The 19,075-nt window shown below is 43.1% G+C and overlaps 1 protein-coding gene across 1 annotated transcript in view; it reads right to left on the reverse strand.

Moving 5' to 3' along the window:
- Window positions 1-19,075, reverse strand: part of FRMD4B (FERM domain containing 4B) — a 216,262-nt gene that overhangs the window by 112,054 nt on the left and 85,133 nt on the right. The window contains 2 exon segments of the mRNA XM_017859405.1: window positions 4,182-4,240; window positions 4,243-4,265. Coding sequence (XP_017714894.1) covers window positions 4,182-4,240; window positions 4,243-4,265 — 82 coding nt within the window.

The following is a 19,075-nucleotide window of genomic DNA, read 5'->3' on the forward strand; positions in this document are numbered from 1 at the left end:
AAAAAAAAAAAAAGAAAGGAGCTCCCAGCAATTGACATTCATAAAATGCAATAGCATTTAAAGGAATTCTGCTTTTCCTTGCTTTCTCAAGACAAACAGAATTTAGCATATAGAGGTACAAGAGAAATGTCATGAGTTGAAAGTCTGCCTTCTAACCGTCTTTGCATTAGCAAGAGAAAACACTGGATCAATGCCAACAAGGCAGTGAAAAATATTACAAGGAGCAATTGTATTTCTCTACATAGGAGAGGATGGCCAACTGTGGTTTATGAAACGTGCTCCTGACTCAGTAAACGCTGTGTTTGAAAAGCTCTGTTTGTTATATAGGTGTCTACTCATCAGTCAATCCTTAGAGTTCTTAGGAAAACCTGAGTCTCAGAAAAGAGGGCTGTAGTAAAGCCTTTGATGCTGGGTACATTTTACTTTCCCCATAGACTCAGCCAAAAACTTTGCTTTGAATATTTATACTTCCAGCCAAGATGGAGTAACAGGGACTGAATGTATCCTCTTAACTGAAAAAAACAAAAACAAAAAAACAGACAAAATATATAAAACAACAGTTTTTATAACACTGAATATCCAGCAATGAAGATAGTGAACCTTGAACAAGGCGAGCCCTATGACTGCCCCCACCACTGTCAAGAGAGGGCTCCAGGCTGTGGAGGGAGAAACACAATGGAACACAGTGAACTCCCTGAGCTAAGGAGATGGAGCAACTCCTTAGTCCAGGAGATCAAAATGAATAGAATTTGCAGAACAGACTGCTGGAGAAAAGAGAGCTGTGAAGAGAGAGAACCCTGAAAATCTATAAAGAGTCTCCTTTGAGGATTCAGTAGAGCACTGATCATTACATGCACTGAAAGAAACTACCCAAAGTGGGAGACCATCTGAAAGGGTAAGAGGGAAGAGTGCCTCATCCTTACACAGGGCTGACTAAAAATCATAATTCATGGGGCATTGAATAGAGTACTCAGGAAGATCAGTATGCAGAATAATTAGCTATAGAATGAGCATTGCTCTGGGCTAGCCTAAAAAATAATAAAAGCAAGACCTGAAAAAACCAATCCATATTTGAGTAACTAAACTGCATCCTGAAACCAAACATCAAGAATATTTATAGGAATAAAAAAATATATAGCATTCAAAAAGATACAATTAATAATGCCTAGCATCCAGTCAAATACTGCCAGGCATGCAAACAGGCAGAAAAACATCACCCAAAATACAGACAAAAATTAATCGAAAATACCCAGAGCTGACACAGACATTAGGGTAAGCAAACGCATTAAAACCATTATTATAATTATATTTAATATGTTCAAAAAGTTAAATAGTCACATGCAAGATGTAAAAAAGATCCAAATCAAACCTCTAAAGATAAAAACTCCAAATCAAACCTCTAAAGATAAAAACTCACGCCTGTAAATCCCAGCACTTTGGGAGGCTGAGGTGGGCGGATCATCTGAGGTCAGGAGGTCGAGACCAGTCTGGCCAACATGGTGAAACCCCATCTGTACTAAAAATACAAAAACTTAGCTGGGTGTGGTGGCACATGCCTGTAATCCCAGCTATTCAGGAGGCTGAAGCAGAAGAATCGCTTCAGTCCGGGAGGTGGACGTTGCAGTGAGCCAAGATTGCGCCATTGCACTCCAGCCTGGGCAACAAGAGTGAGACTCCATCTCAAAAACAAAACAAAAACAAAAACAAAAACTCTGATGTACAAAATGGGATTAATGGCAGGTTAGATTACAAAAAACAGATGAGTGAAACTGAAGACAAAGAGAAACTATACAAGATATCATATTCCCCCAAATCCCCACAAATGCAAAGCATCACTGTGTGACAAGTTCAACTGACCTAGCATATGTGTAACTGGGCTTTGCAAATGAGGCATACAGGAGGCCAAAAAAAAAAAAAAATCTGAAGAAATAATGGCTAAAATGTTTCTGAATTTGATGACAACAAACCAAGATGCTCAATAAATGCCAATGACACACATACATACAGAAACACATGAAGAAAGCTATATCAAGGCACCTCATAATAAAATACCTCAAAGCAGGCCAGGTGCAGTGGCTCACATCTGTAATCCCAGCACTTTGGGAGGCTCGAGGCCAAAGTGCTGAGGTCAGGAGTTTGAGACCAGCCTGGCCAATATGTTAAAACCCCGTCTCTACTAAAAATACAAAAATTAGCCGGGTGCAGTGGTGCACACCTATAGTCCCAGCTACTAGGGAGGCTGAGGCAGGCGAATCGTTTGAACCTGGGAAGCAGAAGTCGCAATGATCTGAGATGGCGCCACTGCACTCCAGCCTGGGTGACAAAGCGAGACTCCATCAAAAAAAAAAAAAAAAAAACACACACAAACACAAAGATAAAGATAACAGGACACTTCTCATCAGAAACAATGCAAGCAAGAAGATAGTGAATCAATATTTCTAAAGTATGGAAAGAGAAAAACTGCCAACACAGAATCCTACATCATGTGAAATAGTTTCCAAAACCAAAGGCAAATAAAGATGTCTTCAGGTACAAGCTGAAGGAATTCACCACCAGTATGCCCACACTATAAGAAATGCTAAAGGAAGTCCTCTAGTCAGAAATAATCATAACAGACAGAAATATTAATCTACACAAGTGAATGAAGAGCAACAGAAATGCTAACTCCATGGGTAAATATGTAAGACTTTTGGTACTGTTTAAATTTCTTTAAAGTTAATTGAATATTTACACAAAAATAATAATGTCATGTGCATCTGTAACTTATCTAAAAGTAAATTGTATGACATCAATGACATAAGGGCTGAGAGGAGAAAAATGGAAGCATACTATTGTAAGATTGTTATACTACATGTGAAGTGGTATAATATCATCTTGAAAGTAAACCTGATAAATTAAAAATGTATACTATAAACCCTAAAGTAATCATGGAAATAACAAAGAGTTATAGCTAATAATCCAACAAAAGAGGTAAAATGGACGCATAACATGCTCAATAAACCTAAAAGAAGGCCTGGAAACAGGCATGGAATCTGGAGAGGGAATTCTGAGATCCCAAGCATTGAGATCATAACGTACAAGGGAGGAGCCAGGCTCCACTGGGCATCTCTTGGCCCATGGCTTCCCTTCCCTTCCTCAGGAAGTTGCTTGAGGAGACCACAGTGAAGGCTTTTAAAGCTATGCTAGTCTGCAAAGAGAAAAGACAAAAAACTGAGAGTGTTTAAAAACTTTTTTGTTGTTGTTGTTTTGTTTTGAGAGAAAGTCTAACTCTGTCCCCCAGGCTGGAGTGCAGTGGCACAATCTCGGCTCACTGCAACCTCCGCCTCCAGGGTTCAAGTGATTCTCCTGCCTCAGCCTCCCGAGTAGCTGGGATTACAGGCACACGCCACCACACCTAGCTAAGTTTTGTATTTTTAGTAGAGATGGGGTTTCACTGTGTTGGCCAGGCTGGTCTCGAACTACTGACCTCATGATCCACCCGTCTTGGCCTCCCAAAATGCTGTGATTACAAGCGTGAGCCACCACGCCCAGCCATAAAAACTTTTATAGCCATTTGACATGGCCGTAACATCCCAGCATGGGATTATTTTTCTAGCAATGCATGTTTATTGAATTTTATAAAAGTGATCTGTCCTTGATGCATTAGACAGAAACAAAAAACAATAAGAGAAAAACCCTGTCCCTTACCAGAGATAACTGAGATACTGCTTGAAAACATGTGGCTGTGAGCAGCCCTCCTTCCCTAGATTTAAGGTGGCTCTTGTGTGCAGGGATCGGAAGGCAGAAATTGAACTGAAATAAGGCTGGTTTTGAATTACTGTTAAGTGTAGGGCATACCTTATTTAAAAAGATTTCCGGCCTAGATGTTTTGATTATAATCTGATTGATCCCTCTTTCTGTCTTTCTGGGTCACTCTGTGTCAATTACTTGCTGCATTTAAAGTAGTGGGGATTGTGTATATTCAGGAATCCCCTGCAGGAGGTTGTCTTTCCCCATTCAGAATTTGAGAAAAGATGTCATTTGTGTATGTGTGTAGTTGGGGGGTAGGACATACTCATCGAAAAGATTGTGGCCTTTTTTTTCTCCTTAGTTTGAACGCAAGAAGAGAGGCAAAACCATTTCTTCCTGTCATCCCAGTCGCTCTGGAGGCATCCAGTGAACACGACAAACGGGGCACCTACCTTGTGGACGCAGGCCTTTGCATTCAGGAAAAACAGTTCCACGGTGGTTTTATCCTTTAAAACGATATGCTCTCAATGTAAAACCTGAAAACAGCAGAGGAGTTTGTTCCTTCAGATTTATTTTCATCTCTCAGCAGTCCTCATTCAGTGTTCCCCGAAAGCAGCATGAGAATTTTGAGAAACCTGAGGAAGGTTGTGCTTTCTTCTCCTTTTTAAAAGAAATGTGCACCACACGTAAGTATGTGATGGATGTATGTATATGTATGCCTAAAATCTCTTTCGGCATGTTTTTGTGTCTTGGAAGGTGAGTTAAAGAGAAACCCCAAATGGTAACCAACCAAAAACAAACGTTTATTTGTGTTGCTCATTCTTTGAAACATTTTCTGGGAGTTCATAATAATACCTCAGACAGCTTCAAAAGAAAGCCCAGGTGAACCCGGAGTTGAAAGCTGAAGTCGGCTGAGCAAGCACTTCCTAACCCAACCCCAAAGCCCGCCTGAGGCTCGAGGATTTTTAGACGGAGGGGCCTCAGGGCCTCACGCCTACCTGACCCCCATCCACTGGGTGAGTTTCAATCACACTTTTCAATCACTCTTTTCTTCCTTCCCATCCTTCCAGGCCCTGGGTTTTCCTTTGGCTCAAAGCCAGTCTCTCAGCAACCATCAATCTTGGTCTTTTCTCATGCAAATCAGGGTATTCTGGGCCTCACTACTCCACTCCCTTTCTAGGATTTTGCTTGTTCAATCTGTGAGACCACAGGTTGCAGGCAGGCCCCTCTCTCAGGAGAGCTCTGACAGCTCCCGGGTGGGGAGGGGAGGAGGCTGAGTCTTGAACAACTCTGTTTTCATAATCCTGTACTGATGAGGCCGGCTTGCAAAGGCTGGTGCTCTGTGGTGGGCGAGCGGGCAAGCTAGGGGCCCGAAGTTTTCCTCAAGTTCTGGAGCATTGCTTGATGAATAATGCATGAAGGGCCATCGAGCCCCAAGACAGCTCACTGCTGTGAGTCCGAAAGGGAATTTACTTTCAGATCAGTGAGAGTGAAAGCAAAGCCGGGCTAGGAAGTGGCCAGGTGGACCTATCCTTAGCTCTGCGGAATCCTGAGGGGGCTTGAGCCTTTGCTTCTCTTTTTCTCCCTTTCCACAGTGATGATACCTTTGATAAATAAATGCGGCTGAAAGGACTGTGAAAGATTTTATCACTGAGATGGTAAAAACGTTCGAAACATTCTACCCTTTAACGTTGAGTCATCAAGGGAAGTTCCAGAAAGAGAACAAATCCTTTATATTTTTACTTACAAGCTTTTATCTCACTTATAAGTGAGGTTAATGAAGATGGAGGAGTGTCGGATTTATGAGAAGAGAAAGTTAAGTACAAAGGCGGTTAAGGAAATGAGGAGTTGGGGGGAAAATAGGCTTTGGAATCCAAAAGATCGAGATGTAGTGTTTCAAGTCCACCATTTATTAGCTGTATGACCTTGGGCAAATTATTTAGTTTGTGTCTTTTCTAAATTGGGTGTCTTACCTCTGAGGAAAGAACAGAACTTTTATCTGAAGAATTCCAGTTCTTTCAATTTATCAGGTCTAGAGAGGCATTAAAATGGACAGCAATCAAGTCCTACTTCCCTTCCTGAGCTATGTATTTTTCTCCGGAAACTGCCTGGTATAGCCCAAACTAGCTGCACTGGACACATTAGTGTCCACTACCCCGGACACTATAACCCACATCCTGTAGCTCAACAATGGATAGCCAGGCCAGACGCAGTGGTTCATGCCTGTAATCCCAGCACTTTGGGAGGCCGAAGCGGGCAGATCACTGGAGGCCAGGAGTTCCACACCAACCTGGCCACCATGGTGAAACTGTCTCTACTAAAAATACAAAAATTAGCTGGGCATGGTGCTGGGCGGGCACCTGTAATCTCAGCTACTCTGGAGGCTGAGGGAGGAGAATTGCTTGAGCCCAGAAGGTGGTGGCTGTAGTGAGCTGAGATTGCGCCACTGCAACTCCAGCCTGGGCAACAGAGGGAGACTCTGTCTCAAAAATAAAATAAACAAACAAACAAAAAAAACCCCAAAAAACAATGTATAGCCAATCACTGATCAATGTTATTTCTGTAAACCAAGGAGAATTAATTCCTGATGAACAACTTTTGTAACTGTCCCCTTTCTTGATTTGTCCTTTTTTTCTTTAAACACTTGGGCCTCTCCTTCTCCAGAGCACTTCTTAAGGCAACTTGGAAGTGTGTCCTGGGCTGCAGTCCTCAACCTTGTCCCAAATAAGCTTTCTATATTAATTTTGTCTCAGCTTTTCCTTTTGGGTAGACAGTATTCTCTTCTCCCATCAGTCTAGTTTCTTCTACTCTGAGCCCTGCTGCGTGGACTAGGAGAGTCACCTGACTCAAAGGCAGCCAAGATGTCAGGTGGTGAAGTGGCCTGGAAAGGAGCAAGTGCTACTCAACAGATGCTTTTTATATTGCATGACGAATGAGCTAACCGATTAACATGGTCTCTCAGAGACTGAGGGGTGGGTCAGGAGGGATTCAGTGGAGGCAGAGAAAGGCACTAAGCAGCAACCATGAGGCAGCGGAAGCCATGAAGTAGAGAGGGACAAGAGTCCACAGCAAGAGTTGATGGACCAAAGCAGGGTAGCCGAGTCACTGTGATGGCAGACACCAAAGTGAGGCGGACCAGAGGTTGGCTGCTGCTACAGGGCTAAGATGACCCATGTTACACAAGTTTCTGTGCATCTCCAAGAACCTTCCAGTTCAACTACTTGGTGGTGGCTGTTCCCTGCTTTCTTGGCTTTCCCATGCATTTGTATCCCTATCAATGAAGATAATATGAGCAGGCTTCCAGTGGGCAGCCTAATTAAGAGCAGTAGCAGGATCCCAGCCAACATTTCCCAAACTCTTACTAAGGTGCCTGCAATGTGCTAAGTGCTTCCCAATTGTTCTCTCATTTAATTATCACAACCACCTTGGGGAGGGACCTATGATGACCCTGATTTCACAGACTCAGACTCTGAGTTTTAGAGATCTGACTACCTGGTGGGGCTAGGTCTTGGTCTGGGACAATGACTTTGACTCTGTGGACAATGCTCTTAAGCAACATCTCCTGGGCTGCCACTCCCAGTTCACTCAACCAGTACTCAGCAGGAAGCTGAACCCTTAGTAATTGTGGGCATCTCAACCATGTTAAAAATAGGCAGAGAAATAAGACAAGTGTGACATTTTCACCAAAATGTTAACATATACAGAAGTACATGTTAAGCAAAACCACGGCAAAAGACTTAAGTTGAAGGATTTTGATTAACCTATAAAATATCTTTTTAAAAGTTAGAGTAGTCTCAGAAGGGGAAGGCCTTTCCACAGGAAGAGATCTCCCTGTCCTAAAAAAATCCTAGGTCAGATTAGTAGAACTCAACATCTGCTTTCTACTTGAAATTTCTGAGATTATTTTTTTCCTTCACTTTTAATTACTTCAATAGACATCTCTAACAGAGACTATTAAAAAACACGGGGTCAATAAATTTTCTCACTAACAAAGCTCATAATAATTTCTTAATTTTATTCAAAATTTAGTCTTCACTTGAATTTCCCCATTGTCTCCAAAACTTATAAAAAAAGAGTTCTGTGACTGTGATATTTAATAAGTAAAGCTGCACTGGCCTACGGCAACAGTCACATATGCAAAAGTTGTAAGGATCACTGGCTGGATATAAATGAGTGATGCTGACCAGATGGGTGAGACCTGCTTGGGGGACACCGGGACACATTTTTTCTACTCTACTAAAACTCCTTCACCAAGGTGTGGATAGGTGACCCAAACTAGGCCAGTCAGCTTCTCACCCTGGAGAATAAACATGATTAGAATGACCTAAAGATCAAAGGCCGGGCGCGGTGGCTCAAGCCTGTAATCCCAGCACTTTGGGAGGCCGAGACAGGCGGATCACGAGGTCAGGAGTTCGAGATCATCCTGGCTAACACGGTGAAACCCCGTCTCTACTAAAAAATACAAAAGCTAGCCGGGCGAGGTGGCTGGCGCCTGTAGTCCCAGCTACTCGGGAGGCTGAGGCAGGAGAATGGCTTAAAACCCGGGAGGCGGAGCTTGCAGTGAGCTGAGATCCGGCCACTGCACTCCAGCCTGGGTGACAGAGCGAGACTCCGTCTCAAAAAAAAAAAAAAAAAAAAAATCAAAGATGGTTGGAGCCTATTTATTCTGCTAGCACCACTCTGATGAAATTGTCCCTTGGTTTCTGCTCCCTAGATCCTTGCAGAAGCCCTGATCCCTGTCTTTTCTGAGTCTTTGTTAGTTAAGTTTTCCTTTCATTTTGTTTGTTAGCCACAAGTGGTTCTGTTGCTGGCAACCAAAGAACCCAAGTTAATACTGGGCTTCTTATGTGCTAGGGATAATACAAAGTGCTCTACAGGAACCTTTTTTTTTTCATCTTTGGTACAACCAGATGCAGTAGGCAACAAATTATGAGCCCATTTTACAGATGAGAAAGCTTAGATACAGAGATGCCAAGTCTTCTTCTTTAGGCCATACAGCTAGCAAGTAGTGGAGCCATGACTCAAACTGAGGTCTGTTAGACTTCTAAGTTCATATTCCAAGCCAATATGACATAATGCTTTCCTACAATAACAACCAAAATGAAATATAACATGTACACAATGCTGTGGGGGCCCACCAGCCTGATGCAATTAACTCAGCTTATGAATTAAGGGGAGAATGTTGCCAAACTGAAATGCATAGGACTAAGCGCCACAGGAGAGGGGACAGTTGAGCTGAGTCTTAAAGAATGCATGAGTTCACCAGGTAACAAAGGTAGGAAGGGCACTCCAGGTGGAGCGCATATTAGCCAAACCAATCCTCTTGCTAGTCTTCGAGCATTGAAGAAACCACATACAGGTTGCTGGGTAGCTTGGCGCCAAATCAATTTGTGGCGCATCCAACTCTGAACAGATACCTTTGTACTAGAAACTGGGTTCACCTTGTTTTTGGAGCCCAGGCCCCTGACTACATCCTAGTCCCAGTAAACAGGTCTCTATCTTATTTCCCACTACTTTCTGGCGACCAGCCCTGGTGCCTCCTGCCTAGGCATCCGATTACCAGCTCTCTGAATCCACGATTCCATCTCTCCCTCAAGGGGGCCATTGTAATGACTTCATATTTATGGAGTGTATGAAAAGTACATAGGGGCTTTGGGGAAAATGGCTCTTCAGGCACACCTATCAACACACACCATGAACTGAAAACAAAATCTAGGACTTCTTAATGACATGAAATGGACTATCCCAGATTAATAAAATAAAGACCTTTTCTTTCAGCCTTTTTTTGCAAAAGGATACTGTTTCCTTTTTGCATGCTTACTGTGAGCGATTTCACTAAGGTTCTGTTAAGTTGAAGCCCATGGTTAATTTTTCAGCTTCAGAAAGAACCCAGGCTTTTTGAATAGGCACACATTTTGGAGACAAACCTCAGCTTCACAAGAGTAATTTCTTGAGAAGAGAATTCGCTCAGGAAGGTTTTGTCTCTGCTATTTGGCCTCCTCCCATTAGCATTTTTTTCCTTTTTTGTTTAGCTTAACCACTCATTAGTGATGACAGAACATTACACCACAGTGACATGACAAAGACGGCTGGAAGGGACACAGCCCTGCCAGCTAGATGGCAACACATGGATGTCAAAGAGCACAACACTCAGTTGTTTGGAAGTGGCTGTCCTTTGAAGAGTCGCTTAAATTTACATGGCCAATATTTTTGTCTTGTGGTATTTATTTCTAGTGGTCACAAGTCAACACTAGGGAGCGGGACAGATATTAGTTTGAATCGTAGCTCCAATGCTGATCAGTCTTGAGGTCTTGGGGCAGCTGCTCCACTCTCAGTGCCTCTTACCTCTCTTGCCCCACACACTGGAGAAATGAGAGGGTTTGAAATGTGCTTAAAGGCCGGGCACTGTGGCTCACGCTTGTAATCCCAGCACTTTGGGAGGCCGAGGCAGGCGGATCACAAGGTCAGAAGACTGAGACCATGGTGAAACCCTGTCTCTACTACAAATACAAAACAATTAGCCAGGCGTGGTGGTAGGCGCCTGTAATCCCAGCTACTCGGAGAGGCTGAGGCAGGAGAATGGTGTGAATCTGGCAGGCAGAGCTTGCAGTGAGCAGAGATAGCACCACTGCACTCCAGCCTGGGCGACAGAGCAAGACTCCATCTCAAAAAAAAAAAAGAAATGTGCTTAACATAGCAGGTGGCATGTAGTTTAGTAGCCAATGAATGGCGGTGATTATTAGAATATTATTATCGCTTTACTGATGTGACTGTAATAAAAGGCACTGACTTAGTTGGGAACAGCTTTAAAGCTTTAACGGTAACAACCAGAATAAAAATTCCAAGTATCTGGCCAGGCGTCGTGGCTCATGCCAGTAATCCCAACACTTTGGGAGGCCAAGGCAGGCAGATCACTTGAGGTCAGGAGTTCGAGACCAGCCTGGCCACCATGGTGAAAACTCATTTCTACTAAAAATACAAAAATTAGCTGGATGTGGTGGCACATGCCTGTAGTCCCAGCTATTCAGGAGGCTGAGGCAGGAGAATCGCTTGAACCCGGGAGGAGAAGGTTGCAGTGAGCTGAGATTGTGCCACTGGACTCCAGCCTCCAGCGTGGGTGACCGAGCAAGATTCTGTCTCAAAAAAAAAAAAAAAAAAAAAAATCCAAGTATCTTTCCTAAGTTATTTCTCTCAAGGAAACAAATGCTACAAAAATGTCTGTTTTAACACAAAATGAGGAAAATATTGTGAAACAAATGCTCTTCTAACCAGTTTCGACTTTTCTTCCTCAACTGAGCATAGTTTCTTTGTTTCCCAGGGCCTTTGCGAGGTCCGAGTGGTATCTTCAAAGAGGGTGAATTGGGCAAGAAATGCTCAATTATTTTGCATTCTGAACAATGCTGAGTTTGTGACTGGCATCCAGTGAGGGCTAAATCAAAACACCTCATTCTGGGTTTCATTTAGTCACCATGAGTAATTTCAGGCATTTAACTGTAGCCACACGCCTTGAAAGATTTCTATCAGATCCTCATCCACATTCTGAGCAGGGAGATATCTGTTTATTGCTTGTAATGACCCTGCAAGGTAGTCATATCTCACTTTATAATGCATGCTGAAGGCTGAAGTGTAATTTAAGTGTATTTCACTTTCTCCAAACACATCACTTTCTGCAAGCTATTATGCAGCGCTTATGGGAGTCCAATATGTTCCCTTTCATCTGTGGGAGGGGAACAGTCTTGGAGAATTCCCAGGGGAAGCACTGTTTGCTTCTACAATGTGCTCCTCTGCCAGGAATGCTCTTTCTCATTTCTGAATTTCCAGACATGGCTAGAACTAGAGAGGGCCTCCTGGTAAGCCTGTAGGAACCTGCCCTCTTGCTCCTTTCCCACAACGTGACTCTTTCTGAGTTATCTAGAAGAGCTGGAGGCCCAAAAGAGTCAGGGCCTTGCTGTGACCTGCCAGGAAGGGGAGAGAGTCTTCTCCCCTAGGCAACCTGAAGTGTCAGGGACATGTGAATTCCAAGTGCTTGCCTCTCCTCCTCTTTAAAACAGCCCGCTCTAGTCCTCCACAGGAAAGCAGGGACAGATGCTTTGAGAGGGAGTGGGGAGGGGAGGTAGGGGAGAAAAGTTGGGTGGGGAGGTAACATCTGGGCACGGTGAATAATGAAGATAAATGATAAGATCTTCTGCCCAGTGCAAAGGGGACTGGGTCAGACCCAAGCCAGACAATCCCAAATCTTTCATATTCAAAGGCTGTGACAGAAACATGATAGAATGTTTCACCCACTGAACATGTGGTTGAGGCAGCCTGTTATTTATAACATAAAAATAGCTAACATTTATAGAGGGTCTGCATTACCTGTTAGCACTTGGAATCCTCCAACAACCCCCAAAGTAGGTGGGTGCTACCACCAGCTTCATTTTATAGGTGATGAAACAGGCCCGAGAGGGTGCCAGAAACTACACAGTGAGTAAGTGGAAGAGCTGGAATATGAACCTAAGAATGATGCTAAAGCTCTGTTCTCAATGTTTGGGTGGGGGTGTTTACCAGTGCTGAAGACACTATTTGACTGTCAGCACTTGGGGAGTGTTATTGTTTATTTTGAAACAGGGTCTTGCTCTGCTGCCCGGGCTAGAGTGCAGTGGCCTGATCACTGCAGCCTCAACTTCCTGGGCTCAAACCATCCTCCTGCCTCAGTCTCCTGAGTAGCTGTGACTATAGGCATGCACTAAAACGCAAGGATAATTTTTGTATTTTTGTGGAGACAGAGTTTCATAATGTTGCCCAGGCTGGACCTGAACTGGACTCAAGTGCTCCACCTGCCTTGGCCTCCTGAAGTGCTGGGATTACAGATGTAAGCCACAGTGCCCAGCCTGGGAGCATTATTGACGTCAGTAGGTGGAGACCAGGGATCTGCTAAAGATCCTACAGCACAGCTTAGCTCCCTACTACAAAGAATGGCCTGGTCCTCAGTTTCAATAGTGCTGCTACAGTGAAACCCTGCATTGAAAGCCAAGCTTCTAATTTCTGAGCTCTGAAGCTTCTTTCACCCTTCACAATATGGTTTCTTTCTTTCTTTTTTTTTCTTTTGGAGACAGAGTCTTGCTCTGTTGCGCAGGCTGGAGTGCAATGGTATGATCTGCAACCTTTGCCTCCCAGATTCAAGTGATTCTCCTGCCTCAGCCTCCCATGTAGCTGGGACTACAGGTGTGCACCACCACACCTGGCTAATTGTTGTATTTTTAGTAGAGCTGGGGTTTCGTCATGTTGGCCAGGCTGTTCTGGAACTCCTGACCTTGTGATCCACCGGCCTTGGCTTCCCAAAGTGCTGGGATTACAAGCATGAGTCACTGCGCCCAGCCCCACCATACAATTTCTTTACTTTTGATGTCGCCTCTTCATTGTCCTGACACACACACACACACACACACACACACACACACACAGACAAACACATACATCCTTTAAGTATTCATGGCCCATCTGTTTCTTAAAACTGTGGAAACAGAGGCACACCCACCAAAAGATAAGACTGAAAGGTTTGAGAGGGGAGTGAGCAGATTTCTAAAAATAATTTCTGATGCTTGCCCAGGGAATACACCAAGAAATAGCATCCTGTAAGAAACTGAAATCATGATCGAGCATGTGCTTCAGAGGATTCTGTGTCTTTCTTGAACTCTTGTGTGATGAGGATGTTGGATCCTCGAAGATGAAGGCCATTAACCGCCTGCCTGGAAGTTCAGAATAGGCTGGGCTAGTTAGGGGTCATGGGTGATACTGAGGCAACTGGCCTTTGTATTTCCCACGGTCTGGGGTATTGTGCATTCAGATGGGAGTGTGGTAGATGGGCAAAGACCTCTGGCTAACTCGCATACCTCCCTCAAGTAGCCTCAGCTCAGCTTAAGTAGGAGGAATCAGTTGTTTCTCTGGGCCTTTAAATCACATTCCTCCATGAAAAGATGAACTTTCCAGTCCTCTCATTATTGTAAATCACCTACCCTCTGATGGCTTTAAACAAACGCATGCTTATCTGGTCACAAACATTTTATCCTTTCTTCCTCTTATCACTTTTCATAATTGCATTTAAAACATTTGCTCAAGTAATATGTTCATTGTAGGAAAAAACACAGATGAGCGAAAAAGAAGAAAATACAAATCGTCCCTACAATCATCCTACCTAGAGATTAACTATTGTTAACATCTTCAACTTAGTTTCTATCTGTACAGATGTTTTATACAATATTTTACATAGAGTGTTATCATATTGCATGGACGTTTTGTGGTCCACTTCTTTCACCTAGAATATATTGGGAGCATCTTTCCATGTCAATAAGTCTCCCTCTTTACTACAGTCTGTCTTTATGTGTCATGTGTATTTGGCTCTCTTTAAAAAATTCTGGTGGAATGACGAGGACTCATGGGTTGTAGTCATGATGTTCCTTGAGTTAAACTCTTTCTAAAGATCTAACGTTCCAAAGACCAGGCCAGGAGTGATGAGAAGGCAGTCAGCAGTCTTGAATTCAAGGGCTCCATGTTTGTAGCAATTTTCACCCAGAGGGAGCAGTCTGCCTCCGGGTTTCCTACTACAGTAGGAAAGTGAGTTCTTCTCAGCCCTAAGAGTGGCAGACAACGCTTTAGGGTACCACTGAGTGGACACATGCAGTCCTAGGACCCAGCAAAAGTGACTTGGAAAGAGGAGGAGGAAAAGAAGGGAGAAGAAGAGGGAAGACCAATTGAAATGAAAAACAAAACAAGTAATAAGGGGGATGAAAGAAGCCAAGATTCTGGCTTTGACTGGAACAAGGTGGTACCGGCCTGAGCCACCTCAGGTTGCCCTCCTCTGAGGGAACATGAGCTTTTCCAGTGAGGTCACGCCAAGGCCCTGCACTCCTAGTTAAATGCTTGCTTGCTCCTCACTGTCAAGCCTTTCAAATACTCACATCTGGGCTGCATTACCAAGAGGCCCATATGTTTGTGGAATACAATTTATGGCAACCAGATAACAACCCCCAGCCTGGGGAAGTCCCCCAGAAACCTGGTGGAGTTTGGACTCCTATGGAAATAGAGAACTGGTTAAATAAATTATGGTACCTAAATAAATTATGGTGCGTCTATACACACAGAGGTCACACACATATTTAGCATACCTCTTTGAGATTTTATAACTGGAAAAAAGAAGACAAAGGTTTAATCTTGAAGTCATAAAGGGAACACTACATGCTTTTGCTTTACATATTTTCTTTTCTCTGTGCAGAAGCAGCACATGTTTCTGAGCTGCTCCCTCTATCCTGGGGAATATAAACCAGATATTTATTAACACTTCAAATCTGTAGTACCTCAGGGTTTAGCTCGGGAGTAAATGAGACAATACTTGTCAAATAGCGTAGGGCCTGCTGCAGAGTTTATGCTACGTTTCAGTAGAGAGAAAACTTCTTGAGAGCAAGATCTCAAGGAATTTTTCTTTCTCATAAATGCTACAATAAAAAAATTCCTTACATTTGCATGTTTTGCAAAATCATTTTGTATCCCCTGCTCTCTCTTCAATTCTCATAACCAACTTGTACCATCTCTGGTGAATGTGGAGTGAGACTCAGTCTGGTCCACCCCACTCACCTCTGGCCTGGACCATTGCAACAGTTTCCTAACTGGTCTTGCTGTGCCCTCCTGCCCCGTTCCAGTCTGTCCTCAACCCAGCAGCCAGAGTGAGTCTGTTTAAAATGGAAATTGGTTATGCTCTCAAGCTCAAAACCTGTAGGCCCCAATGCCCTACAGGCCAACCCCATGCCAACTCCTACTCATTTCCCTTTTGTAGGTTCTCTCCAGATACATGACTTCCTTCCAGGGGCTGGTACACACCAGGCATGCTCTTGCCAACCTGTCTGTGCACCTGCTGTTCCCCTGGCCTGGAAGAAACTTCCCCAGAAATGGGCCTGGGTCCTGGGTCCTTGTCTCATCTCCTGTATGCCTTTGCTCAATGCCAACTTCTTTGGGAGGCCTTCCCTGACCACTGTATTTAGAATTGCAGCCCCGGCTTTGCTAATATTCCCTTTTCCTCCTCCCTAATGGAACTTCCTTCATAACCCCTCACATAAGATGCTTTGCAGGTTTACTTTACTTAGTGTCAGTCTCTTTCCATTAGGCTGTATGCTTTATGGCTGCAGGATTTTTGTCATTTTCTTCTACCACTGCTAGATTTCCAGCACCTAGTATAGGGCCAGGCACGTAGCAGGAAATCAGCAACTATTTATCAGACGAATGGACAAACTGTTATTATATAATGAATGCATTTGTTTATGTGTATGCATACCATGATGGTAGAGATTTTTGCCTTCTTCACTATTGGGTCCTCAGACCTAGAATGGGGCAGAGCACAACATAGCAAAACTCTAACACATAATGAATGAATGAAGGAAGAAATGTTTCTTCACAGCTTGGTGTAGCTCCTTCCAGGAATTTTCTCAGTATTTATAGATCTATATATGTTTATAAAACATACCAACTTCAAAAAACCTCAGTATGATCACTTGAACTTCCCATGGCATAAATAGTAATCTTTGTTTTACAGAAGGACACTCATTTCCTATCTTTTTCAGATATAATGTATCTTTTCTCCTAAGATGCATGAGCGATGAGATACATGACAACATCCCTGATAACAGTGACTTATTAAAGTAATGATTTATAAGAGGAGGGGTGGAGAGAGGGCTGGACAATGCACCCCTCCCTCCTCCATGGCACTATATCAGAATCTGGGCCAGGAATGTGGAGTTGGAGGGGAGTAACGTGTAGTTTGAAAAATTTCCCAAGACGATTCAGATATGCCCTGCCTCTCCTTCTGGAGAAGCTCTGAATTGCAATGTACTTTTTCATCTAATCTCTTTTGTTAAAGTGATTCATTGCTTACTATAAAAGTGCCACCATAACCTACCGAACCTATCTTCATTGTTGACATTAGGACTTCTAATTGTTTGCGTTGAAAATAACAGCGGTACACATGCTTTATGCTATCATTGAAGGGACTTCTTTTTCATTGTGCATTAACTATTTGGTGACCACACACCTCAGTGTCCATGAATGAGAGGCTTCTGTGCTCCATGTTCCAGTGCATGCAGCAGTACTGTGCTGACCCAAGAGGTGAGGACCCCAATCTCAAAAGAGGTCCCCTGCACTTCCAGAGGCTCCTAAAATGAGCGAACATCAAGACAGAACCAAATGCTATCTTTGGCTGTCTATTCTTCAGTCAATCAGGCAACCTGGAGATTTGTTGATGGTGTCTACTGGGATAGAAGTATTACCAATAGTTCTGTTTTCTCCAAATGGGAGGCTAGAGACCCTCTGAGGAGCAACTCACTTCACTGGAGCACAAAACAACCCCATTTGCAAGACCTCCACAGAACCAGCTACATTCCACAGTGACCTCGGTCAGTTCACGAAATTCTTTGGCGTATGCTTTTCCTTTATCATTTCCTTAATTAAATTGGAGTAAAAACAACTACTTAATTGGAATAATAACAAAGACTATTATGATCTCACTATACTGTTGGGAGGAAGAACTAAGTGAATAATTAAAAACTTGATAAGGGTTTTAAACATGCAAGTAGTTAAGGGAAAGTAATGCGAAGTGATTATGGGACACTCTTGAGATAACACTCCAAGTAAGTGCTGAAACTCATGAACAAGCAGCAGGTCACTCTGGAATTTCAGGAACCTGCTTGGAGGAGATAGAGTGCCTTATGAATGACTGTACAGAAAGGGAGATAGGGTTTACTCCTTTGGTATTCTCTGACCCCAAACAGACCAGATATTAGCTGTCAAAGAATCTATACAAATCTGGTTACTACCTAGATGGTACTTGTTAGGTTTTCTGAAGACATAATGCTTTTCATTGAGTAGATGACACTACAGAAACACTATACCATGTGCACAAAAGATGAAAGGGCAAGGATGTTAGGTGCAACCTATTTTGTTTTTTTTTTTTTGGTGACGATCTTGGCTCACTGCAACCTCCGCCTCCTGGGTTCAACCTATTCTCCTGCCTCAGCCTCTGGAGTAGCTGGGATTACAGGTGCCCACCACCAAGCCTGGCCAATTTTTTGTATTTTTAGTAGAGATGGGGTTTCCCCATGTTAGCCAGGCTGGTCTCGTACTCCTGACCTCAAGTGATCTGCCCACCTCGGCCTCCCAAAGTACTGGGATTACAGGTGTAAGGCACCACGCCTGGCCAGCTGTAACCTAAATTTTAATAACAACTAGAAATAGCCTTAATGCTTAAATAAATAGATTTTTATATACCCAAGGAAAGATCTCCAAGTTGCAAAGAAAAAAGAAATTAATTCATCAAACGACTTACCCTATTTTCTAAGAAGGGGGGAAACTTGGGGTAGAGGGGAAGGTTGGAGGTGGTGAAGAGTAATTTTTACTTTTCATTTCATTCATATAATTTGAAATGTTTATAGTGATAATATAATTCTCTCTGAAAAAGTATATTTTATTTATGTTGGGCCATTTTCCCTACACAAGATTAAAACTTCGCTATCCTCTGACTCCTGCTTAAGTACTAATATGCTGTTTAACCTCTTGCCTACTAGTTCTGTTTTTTTTTTTCCATTGCCATGGACACAAGCATTCATGTCACTCTCTTTCCTGGAAACTCAGTGTTTTTTTTCTTTAGGATTTCTGTGTACTTTTCCGTACCAGTTATGCTCCTGGACAAATCACTACTACGCTGCCTCCTTCCTGGGTTTTAAAAATATAATTACTTCTGGCAATTAAATTACTTCTTGTTGTTGTTACTCCAATTTAACTAAAGAAATTATATTCTAAACAAGATTTCAGACCCAAAAGCAAGAAAGAAATTGGAGGTGGCTAACACTTCATTTGTTGAGTATGGTGCAGCAACTCTCCACAATCCCCATTGATTCACACAAAAAAAGGACTTTCCGTTTTGTTCTGAGACAGGCTGAAGTGCAGTGGCATGATCAAGGCTCACTGCAGCCTTGACCTGGGCTCAAGCGATCCTCCCACCTCAGCCTCCTGAGTAGCTAGGACCACAGGTACCCACCTCCACACCCAGCTAATTTTTAAAAAGTTTGGAGAGATGGGATCTCATTATGTTGCCCATGCTGGTCTCAAATTCCTGGACTCAAGTGATTCTCCCACCTCAGCCTCCTAAAGTGTTGGGATTACAGGCATGAGCCACTGTGCCTGGCCAAAAAAGATCTCTTTAAAAATGTATTCTGTCATATTCTCATACTTTTGAATTTCATGGAACAGACTCAATTAAAATTAAAAGTATTTGTAAAATGTGACAGAATGTTGCCAGGTAATCAGTAAAAAAGCCCCCCCC

The sequence above is a fragment of the Rhinopithecus bieti genome, unplaced genomic scaffold (assembly GCF_001698545.2).
Source record: "Rhinopithecus bieti isolate Rb0 unplaced genomic scaffold, ASM169854v2 scaffold_47418, whole genome shotgun sequence".
Classification (NCBI taxonomy): Eukaryota; Metazoa; Chordata; class Mammalia; order Primates; family Cercopithecidae; genus Rhinopithecus; species Rhinopithecus bieti.